The 19,704-nt window shown below is 36.3% G+C and overlaps 1 protein-coding gene across 3 annotated transcripts in view; it reads right to left on the reverse strand.

The window, feature by feature from the left end:
- Window positions 1–455: 455 nt before the first annotated feature.
- HNMT (histamine N-methyltransferase) overlaps window positions 456–19,704 on the reverse strand; it is a 47,169-nt gene continuing 27,920 nt past the window's right edge. For 2 of the 3 annotated variants that reach the window (XM_032856147.1, XM_032856146.1), the window contains exons 4-7: window positions 12,031–12,138; window positions 10,861–10,991; window positions 7,152–7,245; window positions 541–896 (exon numbers count right to left, since the gene is read on the reverse strand). In XM_032856147.1, the coding sequence (XP_032712038.1) occupies window positions 541–896; window positions 7,152–7,245; window positions 10,861–10,991; window positions 12,031–12,138 (689 nt within the window). Of the gene's footprint in view, window positions 897–7,151; window positions 7,246–10,860; window positions 10,992–12,030; window positions 12,139–19,704 lie in introns of all 3 variants that reach the window. The other variant, XM_032856148.1, reaches the window with a different exon arrangement.

Here is a 19,704-nt window from a genome sequence, read left to right on the forward strand (position 1 = left end):
GAAGGAGGAAAAAAATAAACATACACTTTTTTCATATATATCAATACGTATATACTTTTGTAGTATTTAAAGAATCCAAGCATATGTTTTATTAATATTTTAGGAAATTCCAGTACAATCAACAAATGGAAAGGATTTTCTTGTCAATAAGCTAGTAAAACTTAGTTGTCTCATTTTTATAGCCTAGGTGGTATTTAGCCTGATGTGGCCTCTTGATATGGGGAAGGAATGTGATAAGAATAACAGTATCCTATATGATATACATGGAAATCTGAGAATGTCTTGGAATTTTCTAGATTTTATATATGAGATATTCAAAATATAATTTTTTTAAAAGATTTTATTTATTTGACAGACAGAGATCACAAGCAGGCAGAGAGAGAGGAGGAAGCAAGCTCACCACTGAGCAGAAAGCCCGATGTGGGGCTTGATCCCAGAACCCTGGGAACATGACCTGAATTGAAGGCAGAGGCTTTAACCCACTAAGCCACCCAGGTGCCCCCAAAATATAATTTTTTAATACATTTTCATGATTAATATTTATGCCTCAACCACTATGAAACTCAGACTATTATTAAAAAGAACTTTTCCCTCCTTCTTTACACTGAACTCAGACTCTTGCAGATCTTTCATAATTTCTGCTTTGAGATCAGGTGGTGCTGTTGTATTAAAGTTGCAGGTTTCTGTCAAAAAATCACAAAGCAGTTCTCCATTTTCATTGCCATCAATAAAACAATCAGATATGTCCATGGTGGACAGAAGGTCATAACACTCATACTTAATCCCCAGTTTATCCAGCATCTGAGTGAGGTCAGACGATGTGACATACTGACAGAGGTCATCCTGAGGTAAGCGGGATCCATACTTTTTCCACAGCTTGTTCCAGCCACTGATTCCTGTGTGATAAAACAAAGCTCATGCTTTTACTTATTCTTCTTTTCATTTCCCTTCTCTGTCAGGAAGTATACTACATGCTTAGAATAAAAGTAGCCAATAAATAAATATTCTTGCCTTTCGGTAGCTTAATTTAAGAGGTACACAGAAGGGGGAAAGAAAGCTAAATATACAAGTAAATAAATCACATATCAGATGGTGCTAAGTACTAATGAAAAACAAATCAGAACAAGGGATAAGGAGGGTCAAAGAGTTGGATGGGTTGCTGTTAATATACGGTGGTCACAGAAACTCTCGATAATAATGTGACATTTGAGCAGAGATATGTGAACAAGCCATGGAGATATGATAGGGAAGATTACCTTAGGTAGATAAAAGAGCAACTACAAAGGACCTGAGGCGAGAGCATGCTTGTCATGTTAAGAACTGGCCAGGAAACCAGTGAGATCTGAAATCAGTGAGCAAAGGGGAAAGTAGAAGATAGGGTTGGATGAGTGGTGGAGGGAGTGGGTAGGGTACCATATCACATGGAGTGAGATGGGAAGTCACTGTAGTGTTATCTGAAAGAACTTTCTGGAACATATTCTGAATCTGCATTGTCTAATATGGTAGCCACTAACCATCTGTGGCTAAGGAACATTTGAACTGTGGCTAGTATGACCAAGGAAATGAATTTTAAGTTTTACTTCACTGCAATTCATTTACATATCAATTTCAGTAGTCAAATGTGGCTTTTATATTGAGCAATACAACATTAGAGTGACTTAACCTGATTTATATTTTAATAAGGTTAATTGGTCACACAGATGAGAATAGACTGTAGGGCCATAAGGGTGGAAACAGGGAGAACAGTAAGGAGGTTATGACAATAATCTGGGTGACAGATGATGGTAAATTGGAGTAGCTAGCTTTTGGAAGTGATGAGAAGTGGTTGGATTTCTTTTATATTATGCTCATAGATACAGAGAGAGTTGCCAACAATTTGGATTTTGGATATGAGTGAAAACAGAGTCAGTGACCCAATGATTTTGGCCCAAGCACCTGAAAAGAGAGAATTACCATTGTGGGAAATGGGAAGAATGAGGGAAGAACAGTTTTAAATGTATCATCAGGTGTCAAGTTTTGTCCCCAGCTTTAGAAGATGTTTTAGCAATGTCTATGTTTAATGGATAAACTGGCCCAGTGTAGAAGCTAAGAGATGCAGCCTCTGAGGGAGAGAGACATAAGTTGGAATGTACTTCTGACACTTCATGAATAAGATGAGATTTGTTTTTCAGTCTCTGAGAACCTCAATTTTCTGATCCATAAAATGGGGATAACCGTACATACCTCAAATGCAACTGCAAGTACTAAATGAGATAATTTAAGTGAATTGTTGTACAATGCTAAGCACATAGCAGATGGGTAATAAGTACTCACAAAATAAGTGATTATATGGAGTTGGTTTGATAATGTATTTTCACTGGTTGTAATCTTGAGACTATGAAAAAGCAAACTTGCTGTTTGGAAATCTATAATACTAATACCTCAACAGAAATAAGCATCTATTTGTGGACCCTCTAATACCTGCATATAATAATGGGATGTCACATACCCAATTAATATTTATCAATTGATACAATGTAATAGAGGGCCACTAAAGCCAACTGCCTAAGTTTGAAGCCTGGCTTTTCCTCTGACTAGCTTTATGAAGCTTCCCCTCAGTTTTATCACCTGCAAAACAGGGATAAATACAGAATTTATAGCATAGAATTAGGGTAAGAAAAAGTAAAGGAACTAAGAACCATGACTGGCAAACAAAGTAAACAAACATTGTTCAAGTATTAGGAAATTAAGTTGGACTTGGCAAAGCAATGTAAGAGAGAACCTGTATTCCAGGATTAATAGTGAAGATTTCAAAGACTTGAGGTTTTTGAGTTTCCAAACCTCTTTTACGGTCTAATGAAGTAATTGACTCTCCAGCATAATACACAACCAATAAATACCCATATAGTTATGCATATAATTATTGGATGTTCAAAGAGCCCTGGCCCTCATCCATAGATTGGGCTAAAGTCTCCTGACTGAACTCAACAAAAGGGACTAACTGAGGAGAAAAAGGTAAAATTTAAATAGCTTAGATAACTGACATTCAACTAATATTTCAGAAGAGGGAGTAATAACCGCAGGGTACGCTCCAGAGGGTAAAATTGGAATGAAGCAGAAAAAAACAAAACCTCAGTCTAATGGGAAAAAAAAAATAGGGTCATGAGTCTATATTAAAAAATCTTTTATTACACAGACGGTGATTATCTGCCCAAATAAGAATATGCCTACAAATAAGACTTTATGAGAAAATAAATATTTCAATGGTTGAAAAGAGGCTCTATTATCATTATTATTTTTATTTTTAACCTGACAGAGAAAAAAAAAATAACCAAACACTGATTGCAGAAATTTTACTGCTGTCAGTGTTGTGTGACTTGGTGCCATTTCTGAGCTGAGCAATTATACACTTTCTAACTGATGCATTATTATAATGGCTCTCGGTGGGCACAACATATGCTGTTACTTTTGTTTCCAACATGATATAAACCAGATTTTTTTTCTCATTGTATTAAAAATAACACACCATGATTTGCCTCCTTCCTTAGTCAGGTAAGGAGAGGGATGCACAAAAAAGTGGTGTCTCCTTCTGGCAAAACCCCCTTAACCAGAGAAGTTACATTTTAACTAGCAACTCTCAAAACTAATGCCTGGCTACTACATTTGGGGAAAGACATGCTACTACTGATATTATTTTAGTGTGAGACACTCATTTAAAAAATCCACCTCTTTTGTCCTTATTTCTCTTCCTTTTCATCCCCAAATCAAATCTTTTATCTTTATATAATCAAGAACTTCTGCTTGTTATAATTAAATGAATATTTACTGAGCTGGGCTAGTTCTGTAACTGATACTTACAAACACAGAGAAAAGCCTCTCTTCCCTCAAGCAACACGTATTCTAACAGTAAATGCTGTCATTTAATTCTGATTTCAATTTCTTTTTCTTTTCCTAATGAGTTTCATTTGCCTACCCTTCATAGCTTTTCTCTGCCTATTTCAGCGTGGGTTTTGAGCATGTGTGTGTGTCTCTGTGAATGTTAATCTTCTTTATTGAGTCTTTTACTCCTGTTTATTAAACCTTTCTTCAAATTTCCAGAACTTTCTATGTTCTCTGATTCCATGTCCATCATGTAGTACGTTTTAGCCAAAATATGCTCTCTCTCTTTTTTAAAAATAATATTTTATTTATTTATTTGAGAGAGAGACAGTGAGAGAGAGCATGAGCGAGGAGAAGGGCAGACAGAAAGGCAGACTCCCCGTGGAGCTGGGAGCCCTATGCGGGACTCGATCCCGGGATTCTGGGATCATGACCCGAGCCGAAGGCAGTCGTCCAACCAACTGAGCCACCCAAGCGTCCCAAAATATGCTCTCTTTTTTTAGACACATTCAGAACTAGTAGTTTAGAATGCTATATGCCCCCATATATCTCTGATAAGAAACTTAGCACACTGCTCCAAGTGTTTACATACCTCAGTCCTCCACTACATAAGAGCTGCTCCAAAGCAGTGGAAAAGTAATGGAGATAGGAAATCAAAAATTGAACTGGGAGCAGAAGTTTGGGGCAAACGGTGGTTGGCAACCATCAGGAGGATGTAAGCATGACTCCCAGGATCCTCAGCAGTCATGGAGCAAGGGATGAATGACCCAAGTTACTTGAGATAAGGGATCCCATCATTTTTCCTGGATTTGTAAGAGTTATGAGTGATCCCTTAAGACTGGGGAATCTGGAGACATTCACTTTATACTAAATTGATGAGAATTTCAGTATATTGACAATTTTATTTACCTTTTCCTTTACTGAAAAGGAAACTCTATTGAACAAGGTGGCTTATTTTTTATTACATATATTTAATTAATTTCCTTCCTTAATAACTCTTCTGATAGAGGCAACAAAGCTGTAACTTTTAGCCTTAGGAGAGAATTGGAAAGTCCAAAATAAAATGCCTAGATTTATCTTCTCCTTTTGTTAAGTGGTTCTTTAAGAAGAAATGTACATATGATATGATATTTTTCTTGTAGCTGCACAACTCTCTTCTAAGAAAAGTGCATGTGATGAAGGCAAGGGGTCACTGGGGTCCCTTTAATCATTGGACATTTGTTATTTGTTCTATTCTTATGTGTAGGAACAATGTCTATGAGTAGTGTTGTCCTCTTTGGGATACCTGTCTCCCATGCTGAATACAGTAATGAAAAGGGTTTTTTTAACTGCATACCGAAAAAGTTAGCAAAATATTTCCACCATCAAACTACCTTGACTGAGTAATTTCGACTCAAAATACTTTTTAAGAAAAAGCTGATATTTGAGTCTTTACTACATTTCTCTGATTTTTTACCTGTGAATGTATATATACAGAGTACATATGAAACATATATATGCATAGATGCAATATAATATAGGTATGATTATCTGGAAATAGCCCTTGAATAAACTAAGACTCACAGACCATGTTCACACAGCTAGGAAATGCCTCAGCATTCTTGTTGCATGTATCATCATATATTTCACTGCACCTGTTTTGGTCTGAACATTTCTTGATGCCAATATACCATGGATTGTATTAGTATAATTCAAGAGATAGCTAGCAGAATACTGTATTCATAAGGGCACTTAGCCAGTTCTCAGTTGTTTATAGACTACTCATGTCACTTTCTAAATCTTAGGCTGGCTTTTTCCTCTTGGTAGAAATATAGAAAACTGCTTTCTGATACTGAAATACTTAACTTCTGAAATATTTAAGAATAAACCAAATATAAATAAGAGTGGATCTTCTATTTATATGAAATACATCCTAAAATCTGGATGGATTATTACTTCTATTGGTAACACTTTTCTTTATTATTGATACAGATTATCAAGAATAGACTGCCCTGATTGGTCACAACCAAGTTTTCTTTTGTATTCCTAAATGTAGTAAAATGGCTTTACCCAATTGTCTTAATTTAGATGGAGGTTAATAAGAAGCATCCAGTTTACATGAGCCCTTCTAAATGTGAAGATAGAACTCTCCCACATAAATGAGTATTTTTAATTAACCAGAGATAAAAATAGTATATCAAAGTGTTCTTTAGGGAAGAGGTTGTATGCAGGAACTCTCATTTGCAAAACTCCCACATGAGTTCAAACCTAGAATTACAGGCAACAACCCTGTTTGCCATTCTTAAAGTCATTCCTCATATTTAAGAACTGATGAATTTTGTGACATATGGTTTTGAGTATGGGGTCTGGTATAAACTTAGGAAGACAGAGATTGTTGTATATCTAGAGTCAATCAGCCTAGCACTGTGTATACAATCCATGAAGATTACTAAATGAAAGAAGTAATGGATAAATGAACTCAAAAATGTCAGTGTCTCATTTATTAACATGTTTACTTCTCTATGTGGTACTTATTATATACTGGAAGCAACATGACATGATCAAATGCCCTCTTTTGAAAATAAGACAGTAATACAAAACAAGTGAACAATTTTTGGTAGTTATTTGAGAAAATCTACCATGAACAATATTGATAGGCTCTAGAAATGTAAATTAATCAAATATGAAGGTATCCAAAATATTTAAACCTTTATTTATGTATTAATAAACATCACAGAAGGAAAAGAAACATTCAAGAAACAAAAAGGAGGGGCACCTGGGTGGCTCGGTGAGTTAAAGCCTCTGCTTTCCGCTCAGGTCCTGGTCCCAGGGTTCTGGGATCAAGCCCCGCATCAGGCTCTCTGCTCGGCAGGGAGCCTGCTTCCCCCTCTCTCTCTGCCTGCCTCTCTGCCTACTTGTGATCTCTCTCTGTCAAATAAATAAAATCTTAAAAAAAAAAAAAAGAATCAAAAAGGAGATAAACAGAAATATTCGCTATTTTGGGCCTTGTTAAAAAATTTCGTATTGGTGGTATTTGCTCTACATTGTATAAAAAAGAATTTATATAGAGACAATAAACACAAATTTTACCAAGGGAAAGGAATAAATAGACATTTAATTCCACTGGACCCCCTAAATTGATAGCTGTTGTGAAGGACTTTCCTAATACTGTGTTAATTAATTGACTATGCTTAGAAGCCAAGTCAAGAATTTCATAATGAAGACAAAATATTGCAGCTGCCTTCAAACACATATATCCAAGCACATAGTCACTATTACTGTTTTAAAATTCAGGGTGAATGTAAATAATTTACCTGACACAAGAATAATCAGCATCTTAGCATTGGTAGCTAAGAGACTGTGGAAGAATTTCAGGGTAGCTGGGATATCTTTTACATAATACAGCATCTAGAAATGAAAGAAAAGAGTAATTAGACACTTTTCTATGTCAATTTCTTTGTTACTTGGGTTAGATATTCTTTAGAAAGTTTGATTTTCAAGTTGAGAGGTTGTTTTTTTTTTCCATTTTATTTTATTTCTTTTCAGTGTTCCAGAATTCATTGTTTATGCACCACACCCAGTACTCTATGCCGTACGTGCCCTCCATAATACCCACCACCAGAACCCCCTCCCCTCCAAAACGCTCAGTTTGTTTCTCAGAGTCCACTGTCTCTCATGATCTGTCTCCTCCTCCGATTTCCCTCAACTCATTTCTCTTATCTCCCAATGTCCTCCGTGTTATTCCTTATGCTCCATAAGTAAGTGAAACCATATGATAACTGACTCTCTCTGCTTGACTTATTTCACTCAGCATAATCTCTTCCAGTCCCGTCCATGTTGATACAAAAGTTGGGTATTCATCCTTTCTGATGGAGGCATAATACTCCATTGTATATATGGACCATATCTTCTTTGATCCATTCATCTGTTGAAGGGCATCTTGGCTCTTTCCACAGTTTGGTGACTGCAGCCATTGCTGCTATGAACACTGGGGTACAGACGGCCCTTCTTTTCACTACATCAGTCTTTGGGGTAAATACCCAGTAATGCAAATGCAGGATCATAGGGAACCTCTCTTTTTAATTTCTTAAGGAATCTCCACACTGTTTTCCAAAGTGGCTGAACCAACTTGCATTCCCATCAGCAGTGTGAGAGGGCTCCCCTTTCTCCACATCCTCTCCAACACATGTTGTTTACTGTCTTGTTAATTTTGACCATTTTAACTGGTGTAAGGTGGTATCTCAATGTGGTTTTGATTTTAATCTCCCTGATTGCTAATGAGAGTTTTACTCAACAAAACACTTTAAGAAGAAGATATTCACAAATGGCAATATAAAGGGCTGATATCCAAGATCTATAAAGAACTCCTCAAACTCAACACACACAAAACAGATAATCTTTTCAAAAAATGGGCAGAAGACATGAACAGACACTTCTCTAAAGAAGCCATGAAAATGGCTAACAGACACATGAAAAAATGTTCACCATCATTAGCCATCAGAGAGATTCAAATCAAAACCACATTAAGTGGTTCCCAACTTACACCAGTTGGAAAGGCCAAAATTAACAAGACTATGGTATTTGTTCAATTATAGCCAAACAATTTTAAATTTACTCTTTCTGGTTTAAATAACAGAGACATTTATAGCTGGAGATACTTCGTCTCTACTCCACATTGGGACATTGATTCTATGCTTGCTCTATATTTTGTGAGTTATAGTTCTGGGAGAAGATGGTGCTGGCACCATAAAAACAGACCCCATTTCATGGAACTCTGCTTTAAAATTAAGCCCTTTGCACTAGCTTTACCATATGCTCACAGATGCTTTTTATAAATCACAGAAAATATGGCAGTCTCTGATACTGACAGAGTCTCTAGGAAAACGGACTGAATAAAGCATGAGGTTACATGCCTGGTCACAGGGTGCTGAGGGTCAACTCACCCCTTTTTTTTTTAATAAATCTGGACCATTCTCTGATGAAATGCAGGGAGAGGACTTTCCACTCAACAAGGTAGAGCCTAGAATTATACACTAGCGGTGGAAAATTTTCCCCAAAGGCTTCCTTTGCTTCCCTGGAATCTACCCCCACAGATACTTACTTCTTATATCTCATCTCCATCTCTCTTGGGCAAGAGTTTAATTTCTATGTAGATGCCTATGATAGAATTTATTACATTAAGCAAACACAACTTAAACATTGCCCCTCTCACATGAATGAATGAAATAAAATGATGGAGTGCCTGGGTGGCTCAGTGGGTTAAGCCTCTGCCTTCAGTTCTGGTCATGGTCCCAGGGTTCTGGGATCAAGCCCCGCATCGGGCTCTCTGCTCAGTGGGGAGCCTGCTTCCCCTTCTCTCTCTGCCTGCTTCTCTGCCTACTTGTGATATCTCCCTCTCTCTCTGTCAAATAAATAAATAAAGTCTTAAAAAAAAAAGAAATAAAATGGAGCTGCACATGGCCTATGCTGCTTTGGGGCCATATTTAGTATCATGTCATTCCATGCTGTTCATGACAGGGATAGATACCCAGATACATAATCCATAAAATGGCTAACAGTCTATGATGTAACCTGGCTAAAAAGAGGAGGTGGGCCATAACAGATGCTCTGAAATTTGATCTAATAGATACTGAGATTCTCTGAAGTTGACTGTGAATATTAAGCTGAAAGAATGTCATGAGAGTGTTAAGACCATAAGGAACAACGAAGAGACAAAGACATAACACCGGGAAAATGTGAGCTAGACAGGGAGGAAGCTAGAGAAATAGAACAGTAATGCAGAGGAAGTAGTGTTGCTCTAAGAAAGAAGGAAGATGCATGGAAATTTTGAGAGAAATGGGAGAATGATCTCTGAATCTGCAACATTTTATAACAGGTAAAGAATGGGATCCAGAGCACAAGTGAAGGTACTGGTTTTTGATAAAAGGAGGCCCTTGTAATAAGAAGAAAGACAGAGATAGTGGGTACAGATGCAGCTGTGTTTATAAATTTGGAGGGTGAAAGATGACTTTCCATTGGATGATTTCTCTTTTTGCTATACAGTATGAAGTGAGGTCATCAGCTGGGAATGAGTGGTGGTGAAGGGGTTACAGGAAGTATAAGGAGAGAGAGGGATGTATGAAATAGTTATATGAGGAGGGGGGAAATTAAGTCTAATAGAGAAACATTGTAGGCTTGATGGGCAATTTAAGTACTCCCTTATAGGTAAATGATTTTGTCAGCTAGGAGAACAGAGGTGTAGTATTGCTTGGATATATCAATGTTAGAGTCATTTCTTCCTTTGATTTCTTAAAGGTTTATTCCTTTGGGATGACTGTACTTGTGGACTACAGAAAGATGTCTCTTACTGTTATGTTGGTATTTCTAAAATATACATCTTCTAATGGTAGACAACATCCAAAGTCTATACACCCATATGCTATCCAGAAATATCAGTGATTCTCATAAATCCATCCCCATAACATCTAATGAATGGTCACCCCCTTTCCAAGAAACCCTTTAGTACATTTCTAAGAAATATACTATCAGTGTTGGATCATGGAAATATATTCCTACTGAATGACTGACATAAGTAAACTTTATCAACCTAAGAATGATCTAACCTTCCCCTTCTGTCACATGCACAATAACCAGGTCATCAAAGAAGGGAAAGGAAAGGATTCAGAAAAACTCTGGACATCGGTCCATCCAGACCATTAGAGCTGTGCTGAGATATGTCACACTCTACTCTCCTCAAAACTATCTATGAACTTCCAATCCTACAAAAATTAATTAAGCCAACACTGAAAAAAAAAATCAGTAACAGAAGGTGTGGAGTATAAAAAAACCTGGCTTTTTGAATGTTACAGAGAATCTCTCAGTCCTAGCAACATCTTTATCCTCAATTTGGATGGATAATGTTCACTTGTAAAATCAGAAATCAGATTTTCATTTTTCTTCCTAAAGGTAGAATATTAGGTATTCTTCACACATATTTCTGAAAAAAAAAGTCTCCTGAGAATATATACAATAAATATTTCTTACCTGAATCATATGAATAAAGTCCCACTTCTGAAATTCTTTTTTCTCCATGATTCTATTTTGATATTCAGAAGATGTCTCCTTATGCCAAGCAAACTTTATGTTCTCGAGGTTTGATGTCTTGGCTACAAGCTCTAAAATACAGAAAAGAGATGGCACACCATCAATTTTAATTGCAAATGTAGAATCCATTTCCATTTCGAATTTTAATGCAATCAATGTTATATACATAACAGATATAAAGCACATTTTTCTTTTTTATGTAGCTCTGGAAGACCAGAGAGTTCATCCTGATTTTTTTCTAGTATTAAATGAAATTAGGGATGAAACAAAGAGTCAATAAGAAATAATTATGAGAACGCTGATCAGATATTGGTTGCATTTTATCAGTATTAATGGGAAATCAACTGGTGAATTTTATCAGTGGAAAACAAATGATGTGTTTCTGTAACCCAGGAGTCAGCAGACCATGGCCCATGGACCATATCTGGCTCACTATCTATTTCTAGACTGCAAACTAAAAACATATACTATTGCACTTTCTGACTTTATACCTGTTTTGCATATCTCATGCTGTTAGATTTTTAAACGGATGAAGGAAAAATCAAAAGAATAATATTTCATGAAATGTGAAAATGATATAAAAATCAAAATTTAGTGTTTATAAATAAAGCTTTATTGGAACATATGAACGCTCAGTTTGTCAGCATCATCTGTGACTGCCTTGGTGCTACAGTAGGAGAGTTGACTAATTGTGAGAGAGATCATGTGGCCTAAAAATATTTAGAGTGTGTATTTGCGTATTTTTTCAGAGAGGTTTGCTGACTCCTGCTATATATAATCCATTAAACACAAACCGTTTAAGAGCAAGGATTCTGTTTAAATATTTCTGAATGAATTAATGACTCTGTCTCTAAGAATAAACATCAAAAATAGTAGTTGATCACCAGGGAATAGAAGAATCAGTACAAAAAGAAATCTAATTATTCATTGTTCATATTTCTGAGGTGTTAGTCACGTCTTCCAAGAAAACAAATTAAATATGTTCTTTTCCCAATAAGCTTACAAAGAACATACCACAGTAACTATGTTGTTAATGAGTGAGGGGACAAATTTGGGATGATAAGTCTTTCAGGACAGGATTTGACACAGAGCACCATAGGTTACAGATACCTTTGTACTTGGCAATTTGCTCAGCACTTGGCTCAACAACTTCATTGTTGATATGAATTCCTGGATGTTGAATCTGCACTTTGGAAAGGATCTGAAGATCAATTTCACCTAGAAGACAAGCATATGGAACATATAAGTCCAGTAAGAAATGATGAAGATAAATCTGATGTAGTGTATTATCTGTCTTACTTGTACTAGGAAAACCCAACATAAATAAAGAATAATGTTCAACTGTGGCCCTGCCACATTGTCTGATGCAGAACAGCTAGGTTAGAAGTAGGAATAATAATACGACTTAAGGAGGGCTATGATTGTTATTTCTTCTTTCATACATATAACTTTTATTTATTATCTATTACACATTTTTATACTAAAGATTATATTTATTTATTTCACAGAGAGGGATCACAAGTAGGCAGAGAGGCAGGCGGAGGGGTGGGGGGAAAGCAGGCTCCCTGCTGAGCGAGAGCCTGATGTGGGACTCCATCCTAGGATGCTGAGATCATGACCCAAGCCAAAGGTAGAAGCTTAACCCACTGAGCCACCCAGGTGCCCTATTACCATATTATATTAAATCTAAGATGCTATTGATTATAGGACTCAGTCAACTCTTCTTTTTGTGTCACTAGATTAGAAAAACACTTCTGAAAGATGTATCCCAAATTCAGAGATGTTAAATATATTTTTTAAATGCACCTGAGAATTGATAAACTAGGCCACACCAGAACCATATAAAAATATGTCAGAAGAAAAATATGTTAGGCATTAAAAAAAAAGATACAAAAAGATGTCGGACATCCACTTTCAAATATACCATGGTCTAGTGGAAGACACAGGCATGAAAGGAACCCTGTCGGGTTGAGCCATGGTGGGAAAAGGAAAGGAGATGGTGAGGAAAAGGAGAGGAGGAGAGGTGAGAGAAGTGGAAACCTTATGGAGGGAGACCATTCTTGAGCTCTGTGTTACTAGGTAAAGGGAATTTAGCTCAGAGACTTCTGTGAGAATGAGGAATTGCAGGTAGACAGGACAGCAAGATAGAGACATGAAGTCAGGGAACAGAATGGTATATATGGACTACTGGCACTCAGAATTTTGGAATATTCAGTAAGTCAGGACCTCCTAGGAAAACTTGAGTCCAGTAGGTAAAATGGAAAGGAGGTTATAGCAAAATAGATATATATTCATTAATCTTTGCACAAACAATTAATTGCGTACTGTGTGTCCAGCGCTGTACTAGGTTCTAGCAAATAATGATAGGAAGAACACAGAGATACCTGTCCTGTTGAAAATTCAGCCTGTAAATGATTGAGTGAGAGAGATGGTGATGTTTGATGGACCTGAGTTCCAAACCTGCCTTCTCCACTTACTAGGTGTATATAACTTTCAGGAATTTGTTTTACCTCTCCAAGCCGTACTTTCCTCATCAGAAAAATAGCAATAATGATAGTACATAATTTATTAATTGTGAAGGTTCAGTGAGGCAATGCATATAAAATTCAGTGTAAAATAGACACCCAATAAACAGTAGCTGTTCATTAGTTTTATTGTTATCATTGAGTGCCTCTCTTTGAAAATATCTCCTCTGTCCCTATTGCTGATGCCTCCAACTTAAGTTCTGTACTTTCATTCTTTAAGGTTATGATGTTGACCTTTACTAAAATAGACCTATGTGCTGGTAAGACTAGCCTATGAAAATGATGTTAGTTTTTAACATTTTGGTATATATGACATTAACAGAACCTCTACAAGGATAGATATGGTAGGCAAAAAAAGCATAAGTTATAAGACTAGGAGGTCTGGAAGAAAGGAAATGAGGAAGATAAATCAGGAACAAAAGATGCTAGACTAGGAAAAAGGGCAGTCACACAGCACCATGAGAGCCCCAAGTACTGGCAGTAGGAGTTGGTGGGGATGGGGAGGGGAAGAAGTGGTAAGGAAGGTGAAATGGAGGATAAAGGAGCCTATGTGTCAATTTTATGGCCTCACCAACATGACACCTTTTATACTTTCTGTAGTGACTCTAGCTGCCACTTATTGGCCACCTACTATTTGTCAACCTCACTGTGCTTGGCACTTTACTTGGATCATCTCACTTAATCCTGACCACAAAGTTATCACAAATTCCCACAGTATTATTCCCATTCAGATAAGGTGATTAAAGTAATTTGACATTACTAATATGCCTGAAGTTTAAGGCACATTTTTCTGACTCTAAAGTGGCTGTTCTTCTAACCACTTCATACTAAGAAATAGGAAGATACCAAATACTAGAAAGGCATAAGAAGGGTTTTTTTTCCCCCTTTTTTCCAGTAACTATTTTTGAATGATAAAAAAATAATAATAATTACTAGGGCAAAAGGCTGAGAAGAAAAGTTGTGGACTAATGAGAAACAGATTACAGCTTGTCCCAAAGGACCGGAGGCCAAAAATTCTATTTTTTCTTCTATCAACCTAGATATATACATTTTAATACAAAGAGCACATGAGCAGGGAGGGGAGGGACAAGAAGAGAAGGAAACAGCAAATGTTAAGTAGGCTCCATACCCAGCTGACAGCCTGATCTGGCATTTTAATTTGCAACCTTGGGACCATGACCAAGAGTCAGACACTTAACCAACTGAGGCACCCGGGCATTCCCAACCTAGTCATATATTTTAAACAAAAAAAAGTAATCATTTCTTAGGATCCCAAATCCAACATTTTAGAACTCAGAAGATTTAGAACTCCCCTTAGGGCTTTATTAGCTCTTCTCCTAAGATGGACCCCAACATTTTTGGTCTACCTAAATGGCAGGATGTATCTAGAACATCCCCAGGGTATATTCTTATATTGTTATTTTCCCAAGCAGCAGAATGTTCTACCACAGTCAGAGCCAGCCAGTCCCTCTTTTTAGGACAATGATGGAGGGCACAATATTAGAATAGCACCTGAGACAAAGAAGCCATGGGTTTACCTAACAACATCTGGACTGTGAGTCTATGTGTGGCCATAAAGTGTCTGTGAATTTTCTGCTTGACCCCTAGCAGAAATGAATGAGCAAAAAAGGAGATAATGAAACTCTTTCATCAGGAATTAGCACATAGAATCCGTTTCTGTCTTCATGAGTTGAGTAACCACATTTCCTCTTTGCCAGGGGTAGTTCTACTTTTTGCTTGTGCTGGTGTCCCATCTGGTTTTATTCTTGTCCTAAGTTGTTGGGTCTTTTTTTTTAATTTTTGACCAAATATCATTATTATTATTATTTTATTTTTACAAACAGTTTTTAATAACTGTTTTAAAAATTGACCAACATAATAAAAACCTTTCGATAAATTTTTAAAATTATAATAATTTTAATTCTTTACCCACTCCCTACAACTCTCATGCTTTAAAAAAAAAAAAAAGATTTATTTATTTTAGGGAAGGGGGCACAGAGGGAAAGGGAGAGAGAGAATTCTCAAGCAGACTCCCCACTAAGTGTAGAGCCTGATGCGGGGCTTGATCCTAGGACTTTGAGATCATGACCTGAGCCAAAACTGAAAGTGTGATGTTCAACTCCTTATCCATCCAAATGCCCCCATAGCTCTCACTCTTAAAAGTATGCTGATGAGACACTTATTCTTTGGGCTATGTCTATTATTTATAATGGACTCTATTATTTCTTATTATAATAGATTATATAGATAGATGATAGACAGACAGATAGTTGTAGAGATCAACCAAAATATAATACATTCCTTGTTCTCATACCCTACATAGTTGGCTTCCTAGTATCTCTCAGAAATAGGAGACCTGTGTTTAAAAGAACGACTAATGTGAACATCTTCCTCAACAAAAAGAGAGTAATAAAGAGGTAGTTCAGATGTTCTATAGTATTATGTCCTATAGTCTGTCTTAACATTTAGTTATAAATGTCTTAGCATTTAGTTATAAATATATGTCTTAGCATTTAGTTATAAATATATTTATATATAAATAAGACATATAAAAATACGTCTTAGCATTTAGTTATATATTTTTTAGTACATTACCTATGTTGTTCACTATCCATCCCATCTCCCAAGATTTGCTCCTTCCTTCTTTCTCCTCAGCCGTGTGTAAATTTCCAGCTAAATGTTTCTTTAATTTTTCCCATTCCTATTAGCAATCCTTGTTCAGTCCCAATTATCTGTGTCTTGGGATTCTGCAAAAATATCCTAAAATTTCACCCTATCTCTGCTGAACTTTCTGTCCCCCAAAGCCATCACTGTTAAACAATCATTCGAAACTCTAAGCAAGGCAAGCCCGTCACTTCCCTGCTTAAAACCTTCTGACTAATCAACTAGATGAAGTCCAAGCTCTTAAACTGAGCATAGACCACCCTGCCTGCTTCCTAATCTCATCTCTCACAGCTTCATGTTTTGAAACTTTTGGCTCCAGGAACCTTGAATTTCTTGCATTTTTACCCTTCTTTCTCCCCCGCTGCCCTCCACATACACCATGCTCTTCTGTGCTTTTTGTCTTCTGCCAGGAATCCTTTCCCCTCATTTCCTTACATTGTCTAACTCCAACACATCTTGAACTCTTCTACACATGACTAATTACCTTGAAAATCTTTCCCACAGAGCCTGGAAATAGCATCAAAATCCTTCAGACAGAAATGACCCATCAATTGACTGGAGTTGGCAACACAGACAAAACCTTGTGTTCTCTGATATAAATTATTGATTTACTTCATTTACTTTATTCACTAGAAAAGACTTGATTTCAACGAATTTGTTAGAAAGTATCAAGGACTCTAAAATGCTAGATTGAATGACTGAGCAGGTTTGATCATCAATCACTGTAAGGCATGTGAGGGGTTATTTGAACTGTAGTACCATGAGCCAGCAATAAGAGATTCAAACAAACAAACAAAAACAAAAACAAATAAAAGAAAGAAAAAAAAAGGAAGGGGATCATTTTTTCTTTCTCAACTGAATCCTCCTGAGTAGGAGCCCTAACATTATGAATGTGTTCCACTATCAGACATTAAGCATACTAGAAATGCTTTTCAGAGAGCACATGAGCCAAACTAACATGACAAAAGAATGGGAGAAAGTAAACTAGAAATGAATCAATCAAATAATTCAGAAATTCTCAGCAAATTAAGAGGTAAATAAAAGAAATGTGGAAGCCAACACTTTTATTGTGCATTGCAAAGCCTCCTGGAAATCTTAACTTTGAGATCCAAGAAAACAGCATTTACAGAGAAGAAGGCAATACATGTTTATCTCAAAATCAGTCTCATTTTACATATGATCTCTTATTAGGCATTGTTTGATCATAATTCTGACAGTTGTAGACTACTTATTTATAACATCTTAAATCTTCAGCTACATAAATGCCAACAGTTGTTGGTGTTAACTAAAGTCTCATTATGTGTTTCTCCTTAAAGGTTTGGAACAAAATCTGCAGTTTCCTGTGTCAAATGGAAAAATTATAATGATTTAAAAACTCTATTTTTATATACTATCTTTTTGGAGTCTGTGCATTTTATGATGATGTAATTGATTTTCTCAGTTGGTTAATATGTAAAACTTGAGCAAAGGTGAGAAAATCCAAATGTGTCAAAATGTTATTAGAGTACTTTGTTTTAATATACAGTGTTTAGAAAGATGTACCAGTTTACAATCATTGGTTATCTCAGGTGGTGGAATTACAGGTTATTTTTCATCCATCCCCCCTTTTTTAAAAATTTTCACTCCTGTGACCTTTTCATTACAGAAATGAAAACATCTACCTCCCACTCACTTTCATCCATTTTGCCCATACCCCCAACCCCCTTCCTTGGGCAATCACCAGTTTGTTCTCTATATATAGGAGTCTGTTTCTGTTTCACTTGTTTGTTTTGTTTTTGTTTATATTCTATTTAAAAGTGAAATCATGGGCGCCTGGGTGGCTCAGTGGGTTAAAGCCTCTGCCTTTTGCTCAGGTCATGATCCCAGGGTGCTGGATCGAGCTCCGCATCGGGCTCTCTGCTCAGCAGGAGGCCTGCTTCCCTCCCCTCTCTCTGCCTGCCTCTTTGCCTACTTGTGATCTCTGTCTGTCAAATAAATAAAATCTTAAAAATTTAAAAAAAAAAAGTGAAATCATATGGTATTTGTCTTTCTCTGATTGACTTATTTCACTTAGCATAATCCATGTTTTGCAAATGGCAATATTTTATTCTTTTTTATTGCTGAGTAATATTCCTGTGTTTGTGTTTGTGTGTGTGTGTGTGTGTGTTGGCATGTGTGTGTATGTGTAGGCACCGCATCTTTTAATTCATTCATCATTTGGTAGACACGTGGCTTCCAAATCGTCACTACTGTAAGTAATGCTGCAATGAACACAGGGATGCATATAGCTTTTCAAGTTAGTGCTTTTGTTTTCTTTAGGTAAATACCCAGAAGTGTAATTACTGAACTATATGGTATTTCTGTTTTAAATTTTTTTGCGGAACCTCCATGCTGTTTCCCATAGTGGCTGCACCAATGTACATTCCCACCAACAGTACATGAAGGTTACTTTTCTCCACATCTTTGCCCACATACTGGCCATTCTGACAGGTGTGAAGTGGTAACTCACTGGTGGTCTTGATTTTCAATTCCCTGATGATGAGTAATGTTGAGCATCTTTTTATGTGTTTGTTAGCCATCTGTATGTCTTCTTTGGAAAATTATCTATTCAAATCCTCTGCCCACTTTTAATTGGATTATTTGTTTTTTCTTGTGTTGAGTTAGGAGCTCTTTACATAGTTTGGATATTGACCACTCATCAAATACAGGAATTACAAATATCTTTCCCATTCAGTAGGTTGCCATATTGTTTTGTTGATTGTCTCTTTCACTGTGCAAAACCTTTTTGTTTTGGCATAGTCACAATAGTTTATTTTTGTTTTTGTTTCCCTTGCCTGAGGAGACAGATCCAGAAAAATGTTTCTAAGGTCAATGTCAAAGAGATTACTGACAATATTTTGTTCTTGGGGTTTTAGGATTTCAGGTGTCACATTTAGGCCTTTAATCCATTTTGAATTTAATTTTGTGTATGGTGTAATATGGTGGTCATCTTTTGTATGTAGCTATCCAGTTTCCCCAGAATCATTTATTTAAGAGATTGCCTTTTCCCCATTGTATATTCTTGCCTCATTTCCTGTAGATTAATTGACCATATAAGTGTAGGTTTATTTCTGGACTCTCTATTCTGTTCCATTGATCTATATGTCTATTTTTGTGCCAGTACCATACTGTTTAGATCACTGCCTCCAGCTTTGCTCTTCTTTTTCAAACTTGCTTTGGCTATTTGGGGTCTTTACATCCAAATTTTAGAATTGTTTTTACTAGTTGTTTGAAAAATGCTGTTGGTATTTTGATAGGGATTGCATTAAATGTGTAGATTGTTTTGGGTACTATGAGCAATTTAACAAAATTTCTTCTTCTAATCCATGAGCATGGAATGTCTTTCTATTTCTTTGTATCATCTTCAATTTTCTTTCATCAGTGTTTTATAGTTTTTGGAGTATAAATATTTTACCTCTTTGGTTAGGTTTTTCCTAGATATCTTAATATATTTGATATAATTGTAAATGAGATTGTTTTCTTAATTTCTCTTTCTGTTGTTTTGAGTGTATAGAAATGCAAAAGATTTTGTACACTGATTTTATATCCTGCAACTTTACTGATTTCATCTGATAAA

The sequence above is a fragment of the Lontra canadensis genome, unplaced genomic scaffold, assembly GCF_010015895.1.
Source record: "Lontra canadensis isolate GAN:19392208 unplaced genomic scaffold, GSC_riverotter_1.0 scaffold11, whole genome shotgun sequence".
Classification (NCBI taxonomy): Eukaryota; Metazoa; Chordata; class Mammalia; order Carnivora; family Mustelidae; genus Lontra; species Lontra canadensis.